A 17,006-nucleotide genomic window follows, 5' to 3' on the forward strand; every position below is an offset into this window, starting at 1 on the left:
CTCTGCGTCGCTTACTGCTCGGGGCTGATCCGTGGCCCTGGCCGCGTGCGTCAGGCGCTGCTCGCTTCAGCTTCGTCACTCTGCTTCCCCTTGGCCGCCCAAAGGAAAAATGAGGATCTTACGCCACGTTTTCTCTACATTTGCGACAGATTTAGGGATCGGGAGCGAATTTCGGGATTTGACCACGCACTTCAACTTACGTGTCGATTAACGCTATCAAAACGTGTTTTACCTTTATGCATACAGTAAATTCTAGTGATACCTATGTAAATATAAGACGATACGCGCTGTATTCACGAGTAGTGCGCGTAGTGCTTGCAGTCAAAGCAGAAGCGACCGTTCCATGACGAGCTGGATGGGGCGCAGTCGGAGCAGCACACGCGGCCGCAGCGATCGCAGTGGCATTTTCGGGAGAAAAAGAACGGGAACGGCTCTAGGCATACCATGCACTCGCTCACCTCGGTGTCGGAGATCCACGACGGCGTCACGCGTAGGTAACGCAAGAGCTGCAAAAACAAACGCAGTAAATATAAGTACTCACATCGATTGACAGGAACCATTGTAGAGATTGCTACTTACACCAGTGGCCTTGGGGTTCGTTACGACGCGCACACCTTCTCCGTCCGGCAAGTTCATGTCGGCCCCATGCTTCATCAGCAGCACCGCTTCTTCCTCCATGTCTGCAGATAGAGAACGCACCAGTTCAATTACTACAGGACACTGATAATATCGCTGTTGGTATGCAACGGTCACGTACCTTTCTCCATGCAATAATGCAGTGGCGAGCGCTTGAGGAAGTCGACCTTTTGCGGATCTGCCTTGTGGCGAAGGAGTGTCTCCATGAGCTCGCACGTTGCAGAACCGCTGCGTTTGATCATGGAGCACAGGTGCAATGGCGTTTGTTTCAGGAAGTTTACGGAGTTCGCGTCAGCGCCGAAGCAAAGTAGCAGCTCTAGAACGCGTGACGCGAACTGCACCTGAAGTTGTGTGGCCAAGTGGAGTGCCGTGTTACCCTCACGGTCGCTGAAATTTACGTCCAGATGTGGTAGCACTTCAGGACGGAAAAAAAGACTCACCATCTCAAAGCTGCCACCACGGACTGCCAAATGCAATGGTGAACAACCATGCTGTGTCTCAGCTTGTTGCAACATGTCAAGCGCGCCACTTGTCTCGTTGACCAGAAGTGCACATGCCAGTTCCACATTTCCACTTTCGACGGACTGATGCAGTACGGTGTTGCCGTAGCGATCAATCCGTAGGCTCGACGTATTGAGCTCACGCCAAGAGAAGTTACCGCCGTCGCTTACCCCTCGGCCGTAGTGCGAAAGACCGCCTAGTGCTTCGGCACGAGATGAGGCTCTGGTAGTAATCATGCTCATGGTATCGCTAGATACTGGATCAATATCTCGCCCAGCAAAGTGCGACAGAGCAGCTTCGGCAGCTTCAGCTCTGCGACGAAGTCGCTCGACCTCTTTCAACGCTTTCTTCAGCATTGCATTTTCACTGTCCGATTCACCACCAAAATCGCTCAAGCGCCCACGAAGTGTAACTCTTCGCCTGTCATCTATAGGTGAAAAGTCAACATCCTCCGAATACGCGCTTGTCCCTACCGATGCAGTCGCAGTTGACAGTGCATCGTCTTCTTCTAGAGTTTCAATGGTGAGCTCACTTTCACGACCGCTATAGCCCAACGGATTGGCCGATTTGTCCTCTTGGTGGGAAACTTTGTCAGCGGCTTCTTCAGCCGCAGCGGCTCTCAACGTAACGCGTGTTTGATGCCATCTCCGGAATACATGCTGGATAAGTAATGCACTATCATAGCGCTTCTTTTTTATTGCTAGCACCCAGAAGCGTAATGAACGTTGAAGCAATCTCGCGGCCTTGTCGCGTCGAGCAATGCGCAGCTTCTTCTCAAGAATGGCTTTCCACCGTACTTGAATGCTCCACAACACCTGCAATTGTCTAATGTACACTCGGCGCTGCTGCCTGCCTCGCCATGAACTTTGTAGCTTTATAGCTGATGCCGTGACAACGCGTTCACGTCGCTTTTCCAGCTGGTCAAAGGCTTGCTGGCGCAAAAATACACGCGTTTTACCAAGCTCGGCATGATCAACTTTGAGCGCATCAAGAAGATTTGATGCCGTCCACTCTGCGATAGGCTTGTGCTCCTTCGCAACTACCAAGAGCTGGTATTGCTTCACGAAGTCCGCGTGAACCATACGGACAGGATACGACTGCCGCATAATCTCCACAGCTTTTAGCACGCCACCATAGCGCAATTGACTGGACACCTTGGCCATATCGAACATGTCGCTCGCGCTTTCATCGTTTGGCTTAATGCAGCGGATATAATGTGTTTGTGTTTGCTGCACCACATCAAGCAAGCTTGCCAGTTGTTGCTTAAACTGAGAACCAATGCCAACCGAACTAAGTACTGAGGAGCGACGCCTCAACTTAGGTTGGCCCAATTGCAGTTGTGCCGACTCGCTGGCTTTGAAAAAATCAAACAGCTCCCGCAAGTGGGCATCACTAGTTTTCCCCAAAACGCTAAACAGCTCAGCATTCGGCTGGTCTTTGTTTTTTTCGCAGAAACCTTCCGCTTGGTATCGAACATTGCCCGCGTAGTGGTGAATTTGGAAGGCAAAATCAGCTTGGTCAGTTCGCGACGCAGTGAAATAGCTATGATCTTGCAGTCGTTGGTACAGCTTCCGTGCAAAACCCACATCACTGCCCTTTGGAACAACACATTCCTCGTCCAGAAGCGAGAAAATACCCGTTGGACGCTGCTCAACCATCTCTAGGCACATAGCGTTGTCTTCATAGTCCACGGCATTCCATTTGATTCCCTCTTCGATATGCGCTTGCTGTTCCGTTAAGAGGATGTCCTGGATAAACTGGTACTGCAGCTTTTCGTTGGCATAGTTGATGCAAAATTGCTCGAACTGGTTGACCTCGAACTCTTCGAACCCAAAGATATCCAGAACTGAAATGCACGGTACCGCACCCTTATTCACAGCCTTGTTTGTCGAATTTGTGGATTGTTGAACCTGTGGCGAGGCTGAATTCACTTTTGACACCAGGAACTGGAAGAGAAATGCGTATAATGAGCGAGCCATAGCATCTCGAGCATCTCCGCACTGAGCAAGACTTAAGTTTGCATGGAAGGTTTCACCGCCTACGCTGATTTTCCGCGTAGTCAACGCTGGAACCAGTTCTTCCTGATCCACGGCAAAAAGTTTAGACACGACATCAAGATGTTGCTGTACCGTAAGCGAAGATGGAGATGCAGTTGCCAACTGACATGGAGCCGACGCTGTATCTTCTTCTCCCTCGTCCTCGCTTGATGAAACAAACAGCACGTTTCCAAGATGGAGTAGAGCGCTCAAGATTTTCCAAATTGCTCCTTGCTCCACATCCGTAAAGCCCAGTACTTTCATCGACTGCAACACCAACTGGAACTGCTTGTCATCACGGACTCCGTCATTCCTCTGGAAACACTGTCCCCCACTAATATACTGAAATTCCTGAGCTGAGAAGTTTTCCAAATGCAGTGCACTCTTCATGTCGTCATCGGCGCCAGCCAACAGTTCGTAAAACACGTGGAAATTCCGCTCTCCATCGTTCTGGTGCACCACGCGCACCTTTTCCAGCAGGTACGTCTCCACAGACGTACCAACCATCCTCAACGACTCGTCCAGCTCATGTCCCTCGAAGAACATGCGCACAAACTTGCCAAAGCGACTGCTGTTGTCGTTGCGCAGCGTTCTGGCGTTCCCAAAGCACTCGAGGATCGGGTTCGCGCTCATGAGCTCGCTGCCGCTGATCGTCCGCCTCCTCTTACTGCTGCTCGTGGCAGCAGGTGCACCCCGACTGCTCTCCGCTAGGTAGTTCATGATAAACTTGGTGGTCTCTGTCTTGCCGGCGCCGCTCTCTCCGCTCACGAGGATCGTCTGGTTCTTCTTGCTCTCGCCGGGCTCGTGCAGCCTGCGTCTGAGCGACCTGTAGGCGCCCTCCGCGATGGAGAACACGTGCGGCGGCAGCGCCGTCCAGCCAGGCAGGTCTCTGTGGAACTTGTTCAAGTCGTAGAGCCCCGCGATCTCCTTGAACGGGTTCACCGCGATGAGCACGGCGCCCGAGCGGCAGTACACCTGGTCCACGCCGTAGCGCTGCGCCAGGTAGTCCACGAAGGCGGGCTCGTGCAGGTGCGTGAGTGCATCCAAGTTCTCCACGTCCGCGAGCGTCTGGCCAGCCGCCAGCTCGTTGGCTGTGCGCACGTCGCGCGCCTCGTCGGCCTCCACGGTCTCGTCGCCGTCGCTGAGCTGCACGAGCACGCGTGCGGCGTCACGCTCGAGGCGGCGCAGCACGCGGCCGCGCGCCCACTCGTACTGGTCCTCGACGGCCGGCACGCGCACGTACACCTGCATCTTGCGCTGGGTGGGGCGGCCGAGCGAAGCGAAGTGGGTGGATTCCTTCCTTCCTCCTTCCTCTACTGCGCTTCTACCTACTTCCTTCTTCTTTCTCGACGTTACGCCCGCGCTGTCGCAGAACGCGCGCTGATTGGCCGAAATCGACATCTGAGTCCGTATCCGTGCACTTACTTGACCATTGCACTAGCTCACCAAAGGCGGAGCTCATGTCGCTCGTCTATCTGCCTGAGAACGCGTGGTCGATGCGCTACGGTGCGTGCTACAGCATCTCGCCCAGCTAGCTAGCTGGCTAGCTGCACGTTTGTTCGTACGTAGCGTTGGGTGTGCGCTGATAGTCGAGCGGGTGGTGCTGGTAGGGCCGGACTACTTTACGGTGGCCATACTCAAGTACCTCGTCAAGGAGGACGACTTCGCGCTCTACGAGCTGCAGATCCAGAACGGTCGGCGCAACTGGAAGGTGCTGCGCCGCTTCAGCGAGTTCGACAGCCTGCAGGCGAGGTACTGTAGGAGGGGAGGCTGCTGCCCTGGACGGAGAGCTGACGACTCGCTGTTCGCTCCCAGTGTGCGCTTCAAAGCGGGCGACCGACTGCCGGAGCTGCCGCCCAAGACGTACTGCTGCAGGGACCTGAACCCGGACTTTTTGGCCAGACGCAGGGAGCTGCTGCAAGTCTTTCTGCACCACATGCTGCAGATCCCCGGTATCGCGGACGACGACCACGTGCGCCAGTTCCTGGGCCTCAAGCTGTCCACGGAGCTCTATGTCTGAGTTAAAGTCCGCACGCTAGACACGTCAGGTGAAGTACAACGCACGACATGCTTTCTTCAAAAAGTGTGTGCGCCCAGTGTGAGGCGAAGCGCACTGCCGCTATATTAAAAGGAAACTAATTACATGCACCGAGATCCGCAGGCAGAATCAAGGCCCCGCGCGCTTAGGCGGCGTCATCTGCGATCAAGCCTTGAATTTCTTCTTGCTTTTCTTCCTCTTGCTCTTCGACTTCTTTGACCGGTTGCGGTTGCGCTTGCCGGACGACGAGCCGCCGCTGCTGACAGGAGAGCTGGCGTCCTTGTCCTCAGCAGCAGTCTCGGCGTTTTCAGAAGGAACGTTGATCGAAAGGGATTCAGTGGCCTCAGCGCTGTCGGCTGGAGTGTCGAGCGACAGCGGAGTCGCAGCTTCTTCAGCAGGAGTGGCCTTCACCACCGGACTGGACGTGATGGCTTCCCACGAAGCAGACGGCGCGCGGGGACTCTTAGGTGACGCCAACGCTTCAGGTGCGGGAGCCGCGTCAGCAGCAGGCTCAGTAGCTGCGGCTTTAACCGGTACCTGCCCCTGCTCCTGCTCCTCTTCGACAATGCTCTCCTCGTCTTCAGTAGCTCCAGAAGTCTGGGTGGTCCCCTCGTTCTTCACCGTAGCATCCTCAATGTTGATGAGCTCGGGCGTACTCTGCGACAGCGTCATTGACTGCGTCAAGTCCACCTGGACGTACTCCTGCTCCAGCGCAATGTTCTCAATGGATTCCTGCAGCAGTTCATCAGCGAAAGCGCTCGCAGTTTCAGTAACAGCTTGAGCAATCACGTAGTCTTCACTCAGCATTCTTGCGACGGCCTCCTCTGCCTTGTTAGGACTCTTCTTGGGGCTCTCAGGCGTCTTCTTTGCGCTCTCGGGTGCCTTCTTGGGGCTCTCGGGTGCCTTCTTGGGGCTTTCGGGCGCATTCTTAGGGCTTGCAGGAGCTAGCTTCGGCGATTCAATAACCACAGACTCGGTTTCCTTCTTAGGACTGACGGCAGCCTTCTTAGCACTCTCAACAGGCTTCTTCGGGCTTTCAGCGTGGGCCGGTTTGGGGAGTTCGAGGACCGGAGGCTCCACCTGGGCTTCAGCCGTTTTCTTCGGGCTGCTTGTGGGGGTTGTCTTCGGACTAGCAGCAACCTCCTCCTTGGGGCTAGCAGCAACCTCCTTCTTGGGACTCATCTTCGGACTGGTAGCAGCCTCTTGGGGAGCTTCGACAACAACGGGTGGCTCCACCTCTGCCTCCACCGGGGACTGGACCACCTTTGGGCTCGGTGGCACTTGCTTCGGACTGGCAGGTGCTGGTTTGGGTGCTGCCGCACCAGTCTTCGTCGCAACCACTGGCGCCTTGTTGCCGTTGTGCACACTCGCGCTGTTGTCGTCAGCGGACATCGAGCGCGGCTTCTTGCTGCTCATCTGCAGGTAATACAAGCCCACGGCGGCCATGCCCACGCTGACCAGGCCCGTCACGAGCAGCAGCGTGGCGCTCGCGTTGCTGGAGGTCGCCATCCTTGCCGTCAGGTCAGTCGCTCGTGGTTCGTGGCGGGGGAATTGGCGGAGTGGTGGGTGGGCAACGAGCGTCTCTGGTACAATCCGGTCTGCTGAGCCGCTGGCGGCCAATCGCCAAGATATTGCGGTGACCTTTGATGGCTGTAGTGACTGGTGGCCAGTATGGGCCTATCTACGTACCTGCAGCGCTTGCTGTTCACGTATGCACCGGACGACACTATTCTCTTTGCTGGTGGTGCGTGCATGCAGGGCGGGGTCCATAATCTCGCTGCGACACCGGCTGCGATTGCGTGGGGCGGGTGTCCTTAAAGCTTTAGGCTTGAGCTGCGTTGGAGGTCTTTTTGCGTGAATGCTGCCCAAATACTAAACACTTCCGAGTCGTAAATTGCTTTGCAGCAGCGTTGTTGTTGTTGATAAGACTGCAACCGAGAACGAGAGCAATGCTGATGTGGCACGAAGACATTACTTGAGTATGTGCATAAGTTCTAAGCGTCCACCAAGCAGGCGAGGGTAAGGCTCTGTTGAGCTGCGTTGCAGCCAACGCGATAGCGTTTCAGTACCCACCCCCGCGCTACCCGATAGGGCGTCCTAGAAGACTCCTCTCAGTCGCTGCTGCCTACTTGGTTAACGTGTACTATACATTATCAAATTTCGTCGCCAATGAGGTCCCAGAAGGCCACGGGCTCCTGTCCTTGCCTCACGGTGTCGCACTTGGCCGGGAACGCCTCGTACCGCTGTAAGATCTGCGCGCCGCTCTCAGCAGCCTCCACAAGGTCTCCATTGACATCGGTGCCACACCAAACGAACATATAGTCGGGGCACGCCACGATCAAGCACAGCTCGCCAATGTCCTTGGTTGGGTCGCGGAAATAGCTCTCGCTGATGCCCGGCAGCGGACCCACGAACAGCGGGTTCTTTGCTGTCACAATACCATTGCAGTTGCCGCTCTTGTCGGGGTTGGCGTAGGCCACTTCCATCCGAAAGACGATTGTGCGTTGGAACTTGATTCTGCCTTCTGGGTGAAGCAGCTCCCACTCGGTCAGCTGAAAGATGAAGCCGGCGTTCGGGTCCACGATCGGACGTGACTGCCGCACGAAGTCCAGCGCCTTGTACATGCCGATGTTCTTGTACCACATCAGGTACGCGATTGCCATTGTGGGCGAGCGAGAGATGCCCTTCACGCAATGCAGGAAGATCCGTCCACCGCATTCTCTAGCGCGCTCGATAAAGTCGAACATGCTGTAAAAGTGTCTCGCAATGTCCTGCGACGAATGATCGCGGAGCCTGATGTTGAAGTAGCAGAACTCGTCCGGAAACGAGGCTGGGGCCACGCTCGCCGCGCAGTTAATCACATGGGTGATCCCGTTCTGGATCAACATCGACTTGTTCTTGGCAGCAATGGCACCACCAATGTACAGGAAGTCCGTCAGTTTCGAGCATACTGCAGCTTGGTCATTCCGCCGCTTCGATTCGCCTGTGGCAGTAGTGCACGGGTCGAAGTTGGCCTGGTCCACCTGCGATAGGTCGAGCGATAAGTTGCCTGGGTTCCGACTGCGTCGTTGCTGCGGCGGGTACATGCGCTTTGGCGCGCTCACGCTGCCACGAGGAAGAACCGTAACTGGCGGTGTCGACGAGGACGACGAGCACGACGACAGCGCGCCCGACGTAGCATTGCCTCGGCTCTCCAAGTTCATCTCGATCGACAATGACGCTCTCTTGTCTGACGGAGACGCACTAGCGAAGTGAGCTGCATCAGACGCCCCAAGAGAGCGTTTCCTCGCTTGTGTAAGAGATGGCGCCCAGTTCCCCGCCGAGACAGTCGCGCCCGCCTTGCTCTGCGTGAAGCCCTGCTGGCTGCAAACTCGCTTGTTCGGCGTCGGTGGAGTAAACATCACACAGCTGTCCCCCGACTGCCGCGAAGGTGTCGTGCCGTTGTTGTAGCTTTTGGCGACGAATGCCGGTGATGCCGAGGTCGGACCTGTGCAAATGGCATAAACGACAAAGCGTGCGTCAGAAAATAATGCACTTGCCTGCTGGATGCCTGCCGCCCTATAAGGACGCGACTGGATTTTCCGGGCGGCGTCGAGCGACAGGATGAACAGCTCTCTTCTTTACCTCTCGAGACGCTCAGCGGCCATGCCGCCTCATCCAGGAACGGGTTGCGGTGCAAGCCCGGCGACGGACAGACGCCAGCCCGCGGCGAAATGCTCTTCTTCTGCTGCTGCGACAGCGCCGGCGACGTTGGACAGACCTTGGACGTGCTCGGCAGTCTCTGGCCGTCCGCCGCTTCTTCCGCCGTCAGCAGCTCTCCGAACGCTTTTGAGCTAGTCGAGCACACAGCGGCACAACAACGTCACACACACAGTCTGTCAACCGACACGCTACTCAGCCAGCAGGGCCAGCTACGTGGAAAGTCACAGGGAACGCAAGGAGCTTCTATGGGCATTTACATTTTCCCGTCCGAGTAGCAGCGCGTGAGCGACGGAGGCCCCGCCGTCGCTCGACGCCGCACCTTCGCGTGCGAGTCCAGCGGCGGCAGCGCGTCCGCGTTGGCTCGGAAGGGCTTGTAGCTGCTGCTGGCCGCGGCCGTCGGGGAGCTCGAGGGCGACGACGCCGCCGAGAGCGAGAAGAAGGAGTGCGCGCTCTCGAGCTTCCTCTTGGCGTTGGAGCCTTCTCCGCCGGCGCTCGCTCTGCCGCTGAACGGGGCGGCCACGGGGGCGAGTTCCATGGACCAGGTCACTTCGGTGTTTCGCTGCTTCTTAGTCGGATCCAGGCGCGCCGAGCGACGTCCCAGGAGCTAAAGCGAGTGTCTTGCTTGCCGCCGGGCTGCGATGCGAGCGCTTGGGGGCTGCGGCTTGAAAGAGGTTTTGCGCCGAAACGGCGCGTTTAGAACGATTCCGCCCCATACTGGGGCGCAGTCAGCGTTGAAGCCGACGCAGCCGCTGGCGATGCCGTTACGAGTTCCGGACGCTTGGCATCGCTGGCGTGAGATTTTCTGTTGCGGTTTAACAGTCCGGGGCGGAGTGCATGTGCTGCTGAAAATACTAATCGTAGCTCTCCCGCTGCCTTGCTGGCTGGCTTGGACGAGCGCCAAGCAGCGCTCACATTGCACTCACGGGTCTACATGTACTAACTACTTCAGATTGCCAGCATATTTGCTGTTTTCAAAGCTAGCTTGGATCGGGGCAGCTCATGCGTCGAGCTCATCAAGTAGTCTGCAGCTTGCGCACCTTGGAGGTTGAAGCAAGACAGGCATAGCTACGTGTCTGGTTGGTTCAACAAGGGGGACTTTCCTCCCCACTCTATTATCACCCTTGTCTACAGCTCCAACTCTCTTTGGCCATCGTTTCATGCAAGTCGCACCCGCATGACGATCCTCTTTCCTCGCTTGCTCCTCCTCCACTGCTCGCTCCCGCAACCTTCACGAACCACTCCCACTGGTCTCATCGGTCCACACACATGCTGACAAACGCTTCATTCGCCGAGTCCTCGCAACTCGCATTCCCAAGGTTCCAATCGCTTTCAATACGCCACTCTTGCTGGCCATTTCGTTCGTAATCTCTCTCCGATCTGTCACACTTCACACCCATTTTACCCTCCTCCAATGTTCAGCATCCTCCGAAGATCTTGAGTCATGGATAACTCGATAGACATTGGAGCTGAAGACGGCACTTCGGGGGTCGCTCCTGCAGGCATCGGTGGCAGGGGAGGCTGCGACGGAGGTGGCCCCGGTGGAAGTGGTGGTGCAACCGGAGCACTCACATGCTGAGCAGGCGGTGGCGGCGTCGGTGGGAGTGGTGGCGCGACAGCAGCCTTCGTAGCGTTACCGTTGTTCAGGCCCGCACCCGGCTTCATAAGGAACGGCGGCATCGGGAGCTGAGCCGGATCTGGTGATGACTGGAACGCTGACCATGCCCACTTGCCTGAAGCTGACAACTGCTCCTTTTGCTTCCCATTACGCGCATGCTGGCTGCTGCTGCTGTTGCTAGCCTGTGTGCCATTGTTGTTTCCATTGCCACCTTTGTTCTTGCCCTTCTTTGACGTAGGCGCATTTTCTTTAGATGCATCATCGCTTCCATCTTTGTCCTTCCGTCGCCGTCCAGGGGTATTGGATCGACTCTTTTGCTTTGATCCCCGCTTTGCCGAATTACTGCGCGCAGGGGTGCTATCTGCGGCGAAGATCGCAATGCATTCAAACCAACACAGGAATCTTCAGACCCAATTGCTCACGACAAAGGCAGCAACTGCAATAATATACCTGTGTTAGCTCGCACGGGGTTTCCGTCGGCAGTCATAGAGTTGAAGTGTTCCGGGGCACTGCTGGACAGCATCATGGACGGAGTGAGCAGCAATTTGCTGCCACTGTTCGTCCTGGATTCCCGGTTTGTGGCGGCAATTTCCACGGGCTGGGAGAGTGCCGCCTGCTGCTCCGACGGGTACACGAAGTAGCCCAGCTCTTTGTCCCAGACGCGCGCGTCGACGTCCATCTCCTCCCTTTCGTCGTCGCCCTCGGCGAGTTGCAGCGAGTCGTTCACGTTCTCGTCGCTGTCGAAGAACGGCACCAGCGGGCGCCCAACCAGATCCCGCGACGCCATTGTCTTGGACTGCAGCTCGAGTGCAAAGGGAATGTACAGTCTTGTGCGGCGAATGCACCGCTAGGGGCTCAGGAGTTTACACGTGGGGGTGGATCCTCACTTGGGGCTATACACGACTCGCTTGACGGTGGATAGAAGATCTAAGCTCCGGATTCCAATACAGCGCGATCTCCTGCGTCTGGTCGGGAGCTTCGAGTCGGTCGGGGGCTTGTGGGGGCGGCGTTCGCAGCGCTGTCTTGAAGTGTCTCGCGCTCGATGCTCGGCTTCTTTCCCTTTGGAGACTGAGCGAATTGGGGAGAATGCGTTACAGGTGGTTTCTCGTTCGCGCACACGATTCGCTGAAAAGAGGGCGGTATCTCCAATCCGATTTGCTGAAAAAGATCCACTGCTTCAACGTTGCAATGCAGGACTTGCATGGAATGCACCACTATCCCCACCAAAACTGTTTCTCACGCTGTTATTGAATACATGTACATGTTCCAACTAAGCGCATTTACCCACGCAGTTATTCTTCATTGCAAAGTTCGGTCCAGCCAGTTCAGCTCAGCCGCTTATACAGTAATTTGCGGGTGAAAGTATTTGTCCACCACGCTCAGTAAAAACTCGATCGAGAACCGCAAGTGATCTCCGTCTGTGGAGAGGAAGTGCACCTTGCCAGCCTTGTCCAGAGTCTGCAGTCCGAATAGGTCTTCCCGATACCACCTCGTCTCGTTGAAACCTAAAATGGTTTTGTACGGGTCGCCGTCTTGGTACATGCCGAACCATTCGGACTCTTTCGGAAAGACTTGAGTGTCCTTGTTGGCACAAACAAGCACGAGATTCTGTAGCTTTATGAAGTTGTCCTTGTACGTCTGGTTGGCAGGGGTGTTCTCGTTGTTAAGGTCGGGGAGGAATTGAGCTGTGCGAGTTAAAGTTTCGGTGGACGTGAGATACAGCACCATGGGTTCAAATGTACTGTAGGCAATAGCAAAGCGTACCGTGTTTTAGATAAGCTTCGATGCGGAGAGGGTCCCGGTAGTAGTTGGCTTGCGCGATGCGATCTGCAACGACAAAATGCAATTTAGCATTTGGCGTATTAAGAATTAATCTCCACGAGAAAACATCGTACTTTGAACTCGTTCGGTGTACACAGCTTCACCAATAAGCTGCATACCCAACACACAACAATTTGTCAGAGAGCTGCACAGCCATGACAGAATGATAGAAATTCATTAAGTGCCACTCAAACTTACCTTGTCGATCTCCTTGCAAATAATGTTGAGTGGGGAGCATCGCGGCAATCCACCCACCCCAGCAAGAGGTCCATGAAACGATATGAAGTTGAAAACTGGTGGGTCGTTGAAGCGTTCGATGTACGCACGGACCAGCAAGTTGCCCTGTATTCCGCGAAATTGTTAGCACCGCCAACCCCCCGCGACGAAAGAACAGAGACAAAGAATGCACAGTATACCTGAGAAAAACCAATGGCATTGAAACCATTCGCCAACTGCGGGTCCTGCCATATGCAACCCAAAAAATTCACGTAACGTCAAAAAGCCAGCAACAACCGAAAATCTCGTTGCAGACCAACGAACCTCTCTCACGATCTTGGCGAACCAGTCCGTCTGGTTATTCATCGTGACGAAGAAACTATTCATCACATCTTCCTGCACCGAGTCACCGAGCTGCACACTAGCTACATAAACGCCAAGGCGCTCCGCGACCGCCTGCGCAACTCATTCGTCAGCTTTCTCTCTCCAGCACAAAAGTCACACCGCCTGCACAGCCTACCTTCTGGATGCGCACCATGCCCCCGTTACCAGCCGCGTCGCCCATTCCGTGCATCAACACCACCGGCAGCGTGTTCAGCTGCTCAAAGACCGGCGTCTTCTTTTTCTTCACCTGTTCAGCCTTCTCCTCCAATTGCAGCGGCTCTTCTTCCACGAAATACGCCCCCGATTCCTCGCTAATCAGCGCGAACTGCCCCAGCACCAGTAGAGCAACAGCCGCCACTACCGCTAGCAGCAGCTGGTTGCCTCGCTCCATCGTTCTCGTCCCGCCGCGGCGCTGCCAAAAGGATCGGCTCCCCTGATCTGAGCGCGTTCTTCAAGCGGACAGGTCACTACTGGAAGCATGTCATTAACGCGGGGATTTCGCATCGTACACATGAGCTTCCCGTCTAAGTGCGATCCTCGGCGTCTGGCTGAAAATCGCTCGAGGGGCTCCGAGCATAGCGAGAGGTGCGGACGACAGCGACCCGGAGTGACCGAGCGACCGACTGCTGCTGCTACAAGACCATGTCTGCGTTCGGCCGATCGAAACTGGTGCGCGGCGCTGGAGACGCCATGGCGCGCGGTGGAGCCCGCGGCTGGGGCTGGTACCACCGCTCGCTGGCCAAGATGAACGCGCCCGAGGCGGCCGCCGTGGCCTACGACGCCGTGGTGCCCACGCCCGCGCAGCCGCGGCCGCGCGCCTTCCTGGACGTGAGCATCGGCGGTGCCAAGGCCGAGCGCATCGTGGTCGAGCTGGCCAAGGACATCGTGCCGCAGACGGCCACCAACTTCCTCAAGATGTGCACGGACGGCTTCAAGTCGAAGGCGCTGGGCTCCGGCTCGTACAAGAACTCCAAGTTCCACAACGTGACCAAGGGCGTGTACCTCGTGGGCGGCGACGTGCTTAACGGTGACGGCACGGGCGGCCACGCCGCGCTGGAGGAGAACCAGCGCTACTTCGACGACGAGAACTACGCGCTGCAGTTCTCGGAGGAGGGCGTGCTGGGCATGGCCAACGCCGGCATCAACAAGAACGCGTCGCAGTTCTTCATCTCGCTCAAGCCGCTGCCGCACCTCAACGGCCGCAACGTCGCGTTCGGCAAGGTCGTGGAGGGCAAGAATGTGTTAAAGAATATTGAGGGCGTGTACTGTGTGCAGCACAAGCCGCTGACGGACATTGAGATCGTCAGCTGCGGTGTGCTGTAAGCGGGCGGAGCAGAGCGTGCTCCCCTCGCATACAGCTAGCGAGAAACAGGCAGGAATAGGGAGGGATAGCGCCGGCGGGAGGACGATCGGACTAATAGAAGAAACACGATGCGTGGCGGCGCTTGAGCTCTCAGAGTTGATGTTGTGTTCCAGTTTGTAAGTCGTGCTGCAGGGAATTACCCGGGAAGCACAGGAATCTTGTCATGTCGGGCCAAGCGTGTCTCAATCATTGCACTTCAATCGAGGAGCCTTGCGCAGCAAAGGTTTCGTCGACAGGTTTGTGCGAAACAAGGCATAAGTCGCGCTCGTCAAGTGATCCGACGAATGCAACCGAAGTTCATCGATCATGACCCGAAACTATCAGTCACGCCAGCGTCTTTGGTGTTGGAACATTTCCGATCCGACTCGGAGTGACCGGTCTCAGCAGCACAACTTCAACACCTGAATACCCGCCTGCTTTTGAACTCTTTTTTGTTTTCGTTTAGACTTTGGTAAAATATTCACACGCATGGAAAAGATAAAAGAGTACCAACTAGCTCCCTCGACTCGACGTGGCTGCGCTATTCATCTCTAGGCAGCTCCTTGACGAAGGCCTAGAGTCGGCAGCTTAGAACTGAGCCTCCGTGACACCGTGGCCCATCGTGTTCGTCGACGACAGTCCGCCCGTGATGGTGTTCTGCATCGCATCCACGAGCTCGGTGCCCGACCAGCCCTGGTGCTTCAGCGTCTCCACACCCTCGTTGCGCTCAGCGCGTTGCACACCTTCGACGTACGCGAGCATGCCACGCTTGGCGTAGTCGCGCGCGAAGCGGGTGATGCCCAGCGAGTCGCTGTGGAAGCCAGCCAGCGTGATGAACATCCAGCAGAAGCCCATGCGGGCCAGGTCCGTCACGAACGTCTCGATCTCCGTGTCTGACATGCCAGCGGCGTCCCAGTTGAACGACGGCGACAAGTTGTACGCCAGCATCTGGTGCGGGACCTTGGCCTTCACGCCCTCAGCGAACGTGCGGGCAAGAGGCACACCCGGCTTGGCCGTCTCCATCCAGATCAGGTCAGCGTACTCGCCGTAGGCGCGGCCACGGGCGATGCAGTACTCCACTCCGCCGCGCACGCGGTAGTATCCCTCGACGGTACGGGCCAGATCCCAGTCGAAGTCGATGCTCACGCCGAGCGACTTGGCCAGAGCCTCCAGCTTGGGCAGACTCAGCTCGAGGCACTGGGCGTTCCACTTGGCGAGAGCATCCGAGCGGCCCGACTTCTTCAGGACCTCGCGGACAGCCTCCGGGTAGGTCATGGCGTGGGCGCGCTTGTCCCAGTCACCCTCACGGCCAGCGTGGGTGGCATCGATGTACGACTCCACATTCAGCTTGGTGGCGCCAATGATGAAGGGGTGGTCGCGCGGGTCGATGTTGTTGTCCAGCAGGGTGGCGGCCTCGGCGTCCGTGCGGGCCACAATGACCAGCGGACTGCCGAGAATGTCGGCCTGCAGACGAGCGGCGATCAGGCGCTGGATGTGCTCCTGCACGGAGACCAGCACCTTGCCGCCCATGTGGCCGCACTTCTTGGTGCCGGGCTTCTGGTCCTCGAGGTGGATGCCAGCGGCGCCGCGCTCGATGAACATCTTGGTCAACTTCATGACGGCCGTGAGGCCGCCGTGGCCGGTGTCGGCGTCGGCGACAATGGGGCGCATGAAGTCCGTGGGCGGCGAGCGGGCGCGCTCCTCGGCCGTCATGCGGCGGCGGGCCTCGTACTGCTTGCGGTCGTGGAAGAGCTGCGCGCGGAAGAGCTGGTCCACCTTGTTGGGCACCGTGTCCATGGGGTAGTCGGCCACGTCCGGGCCGGGCTCGTTGGACGTGGAGGCCGTGGACGACGACTGCCAGCCGCTGACGTAGACCGTGGACAAGTGCTTGGCCATCTGCGTGACCTGGATCGTGTCCAGCGCGCCGAAGGTGTGGCTGGTCTTCTGGGCGGCCTGCAGCTCGCGCAGCATCTTGTAGAGCTTGCGCGACATGGCGGCGCCGGCGTTGGCAGCGGGGATCGTGCCCTGGAGCTTCACCACGTCCTCGGCGCCGTACGGGCGCTTGACGTAGCGGAAGCGCTCGTCGTTGACGAAGGCCTCCACCTGCTTGACGCGCTGCGCGTAGGCGCTCTCCTCGGCGCGCGGGTCGTGCGAGCTCAGGTGGCTGGCGATCTGGCTGATGCGGGCGTGCGGGGCGCTCATGGCGGGCGGATGTGGCTGGGGCTTGCGGGGTCGCGCTTCGGGGGCTGCCGGCAAATTGGGAACTAAGCCTCCCAGCAAGCCTAGCAAGCAATCTTTGGCCGTGGCGGCGTGTGGCAACTTGCCGCCGCGGCGACTCAAAAGATCAGAGACTGAGGGGTCTCGCCTCGCCATTGGCCAAAAACCAGCCCCGCCGTCTACGCGCGTGCGTCGATGGTGCAGAGAAACTGCACCATACTGAAACCAAGTCACGTCGGGCTTGTCCGGGCGGCGCGCTCATATTGCGCGTCGGGAGCCCGACGTGGAAGTTTCATCGCAGATGTTGAAGCTGCTGCGGCCCCTGATGGTAACGTACACGCAATGCAGGCCAGCACTTGCCGGGGCATGCAGTAGAAGTTGCCTACAGCTACAGAGGCCTCCGGGCAGCTGGACATAGCGCTTGCTTCTGTTGGTAGCGGCGACTACTCTGTGCGCCTACGGCGCCGCTCGCCTTGGTGCGGAACCAGTTTTAATAGC

At 57.3% G+C, this 17,006-nt stretch overlaps 9 protein-coding genes across 10 annotated transcripts; 2 read left to right on the forward strand and 7 right to left on the reverse strand.

Annotated features, from left to right (window-relative positions):
* Nucleotides 1-50: 50 nt before the first annotated feature.
* IUM83_16256 (myosin-like protein) lies at nucleotides 51-878 on the reverse strand (the record flags this gene model as incomplete). 2 transcript variants are annotated; one of them, XM_067941127.1, is made up of 4 exons in its annotated part: nucleotides 51-117; nucleotides 298-506; nucleotides 580-680; nucleotides 758-878. In XM_067941127.1, the coding sequence occupies 4 exons, from the start codon at nucleotides 876-878 to the stop codon at nucleotides 51-53; spliced, it is 498 nt and encodes a 165-aa protein (XP_067783633.1). The 2 variants fall into 2 exon arrangements, with proteins under 2 accessions (XP_067783633.1, XP_067783634.1); XM_067941128.1 differs by lacking the exon at nucleotides 51-117 and having other exon boundaries at nucleotides 294-506.
* Nucleotides 879-3,480: 2,602 nt separating this feature from the next.
* On the reverse strand, nucleotides 3,481-4,424 carry IUM83_16257 (myosin-like protein; the record flags this gene model as incomplete). The annotated part of the gene is made up of 2 exons (XM_067941129.1): nucleotides 3,481-3,486; nucleotides 3,678-4,424. 2 exons carry the CDS (start codon nucleotides 4,422-4,424, stop codon nucleotides 3,481-3,483), a joined length of 753 nt encoding a protein of 250 aa, XP_067783635.1.
* Nucleotides 4,425-4,633: 209 nt separating this feature from the next.
* On the forward strand, nucleotides 4,634-5,193 carry IUM83_16258 (PX domain-containing protein kinase-like protein; the record flags this gene model as incomplete). The annotated part of the gene is made up of 3 exons (XM_067941130.1): nucleotides 4,634-4,679; nucleotides 4,784-4,925; nucleotides 4,989-5,193. 3 exons carry the CDS (start codon nucleotides 4,634-4,636, stop codon nucleotides 5,191-5,193), a joined length of 393 nt encoding a protein of 130 aa, XP_067783689.1.
* Nucleotides 5,194-5,376: 183 nt separating this feature from the next.
* IUM83_16259 (uncharacterized protein) lies at nucleotides 5,377-6,720 on the reverse strand (the record flags this gene model as incomplete). Its single annotated transcript, XM_067941131.1, has 1 exon — nucleotides 5,377-6,720. One exon carries the CDS (start codon nucleotides 6,718-6,720, stop codon nucleotides 5,377-5,379), a length of 1,344 nt encoding a protein of 447 aa, XP_067783612.1.
* Nucleotides 6,721-7,364: 644 nt separating this feature from the next.
* On the reverse strand, nucleotides 7,365-9,448 carry IUM83_16260 (mitogen-activated protein kinase phosphatase 1; the record flags this gene model as incomplete). The annotated part of the gene is made up of 3 exons (XM_067941132.1): nucleotides 7,365-8,698; nucleotides 8,836-9,044; nucleotides 9,171-9,448. 3 exons carry the CDS (start codon nucleotides 9,446-9,448, stop codon nucleotides 7,365-7,367), a joined length of 1,821 nt encoding a protein of 606 aa, XP_067783648.1.
* Nucleotides 9,449-10,311: 863 nt separating this feature from the next.
* Nucleotides 10,312-11,315, reverse strand: IUM83_16261 (palmitoyl-protein thioesterase 1; the record flags this gene model as incomplete). Its single annotated transcript, XM_067941133.1, has 2 exons — nucleotides 10,312-10,889; nucleotides 10,979-11,315. The coding sequence occupies 2 exons, from the start codon at nucleotides 11,313-11,315 to the stop codon at nucleotides 10,312-10,314; spliced, it is 915 nt and encodes a 304-aa protein (XP_067783647.1).
* A 551-nt stretch (nucleotides 11,316-11,866) lies between these two features.
* On the reverse strand, nucleotides 11,867-13,340 carry IUM83_16262 (Palmitoyl-protein thioesterase 1; the record flags this gene model as incomplete). The annotated part of the gene is made up of 7 exons (XM_067941134.1): nucleotides 11,867-12,213; nucleotides 12,293-12,355; nucleotides 12,424-12,460; nucleotides 12,548-12,691; nucleotides 12,766-12,810; nucleotides 12,890-13,021; nucleotides 13,086-13,340. The coding sequence occupies 7 exons, from the start codon at nucleotides 13,338-13,340 to the stop codon at nucleotides 11,867-11,869; spliced, it is 1,023 nt and encodes a 340-aa protein (XP_067783649.1).
* A 251-nt stretch (nucleotides 13,341-13,591) lies between these two features.
* Nucleotides 13,592-14,272, forward strand: IUM83_16263 (Peptidyl-prolyl cis-trans isomerase; the record flags this gene model as incomplete). Its single annotated transcript, XM_067941135.1, has 1 exon — nucleotides 13,592-14,272. One exon carries the CDS (start codon nucleotides 13,592-13,594, stop codon nucleotides 14,270-14,272), a length of 681 nt encoding a protein of 226 aa, XP_067783679.1.
* A 607-nt stretch (nucleotides 14,273-14,879) lies between these two features.
* IUM83_16264 (Isocitrate lyase) lies at nucleotides 14,880-16,493 on the reverse strand (the record flags this gene model as incomplete). Its single annotated transcript, XM_067941136.1, has 1 exon — nucleotides 14,880-16,493. The coding sequence occupies one exon, from the start codon at nucleotides 16,491-16,493 to the stop codon at nucleotides 14,880-14,882; it is 1,614 nt and encodes a 537-aa protein (XP_067783651.1).
* Between the last annotated feature and the right edge of the window lie 513 nt (nucleotides 16,494-17,006).

This window comes from Phytophthora cinnamomi (assembly GCF_018691715.1).
Source record: "Phytophthora cinnamomi strain GKB4 chromosome Unknown Contig98, whole genome shotgun sequence".
NCBI classification, from domain to species: Eukaryota; Oomycota; class Peronosporomycetes; order Peronosporales; family Peronosporaceae; genus Phytophthora; species Phytophthora cinnamomi.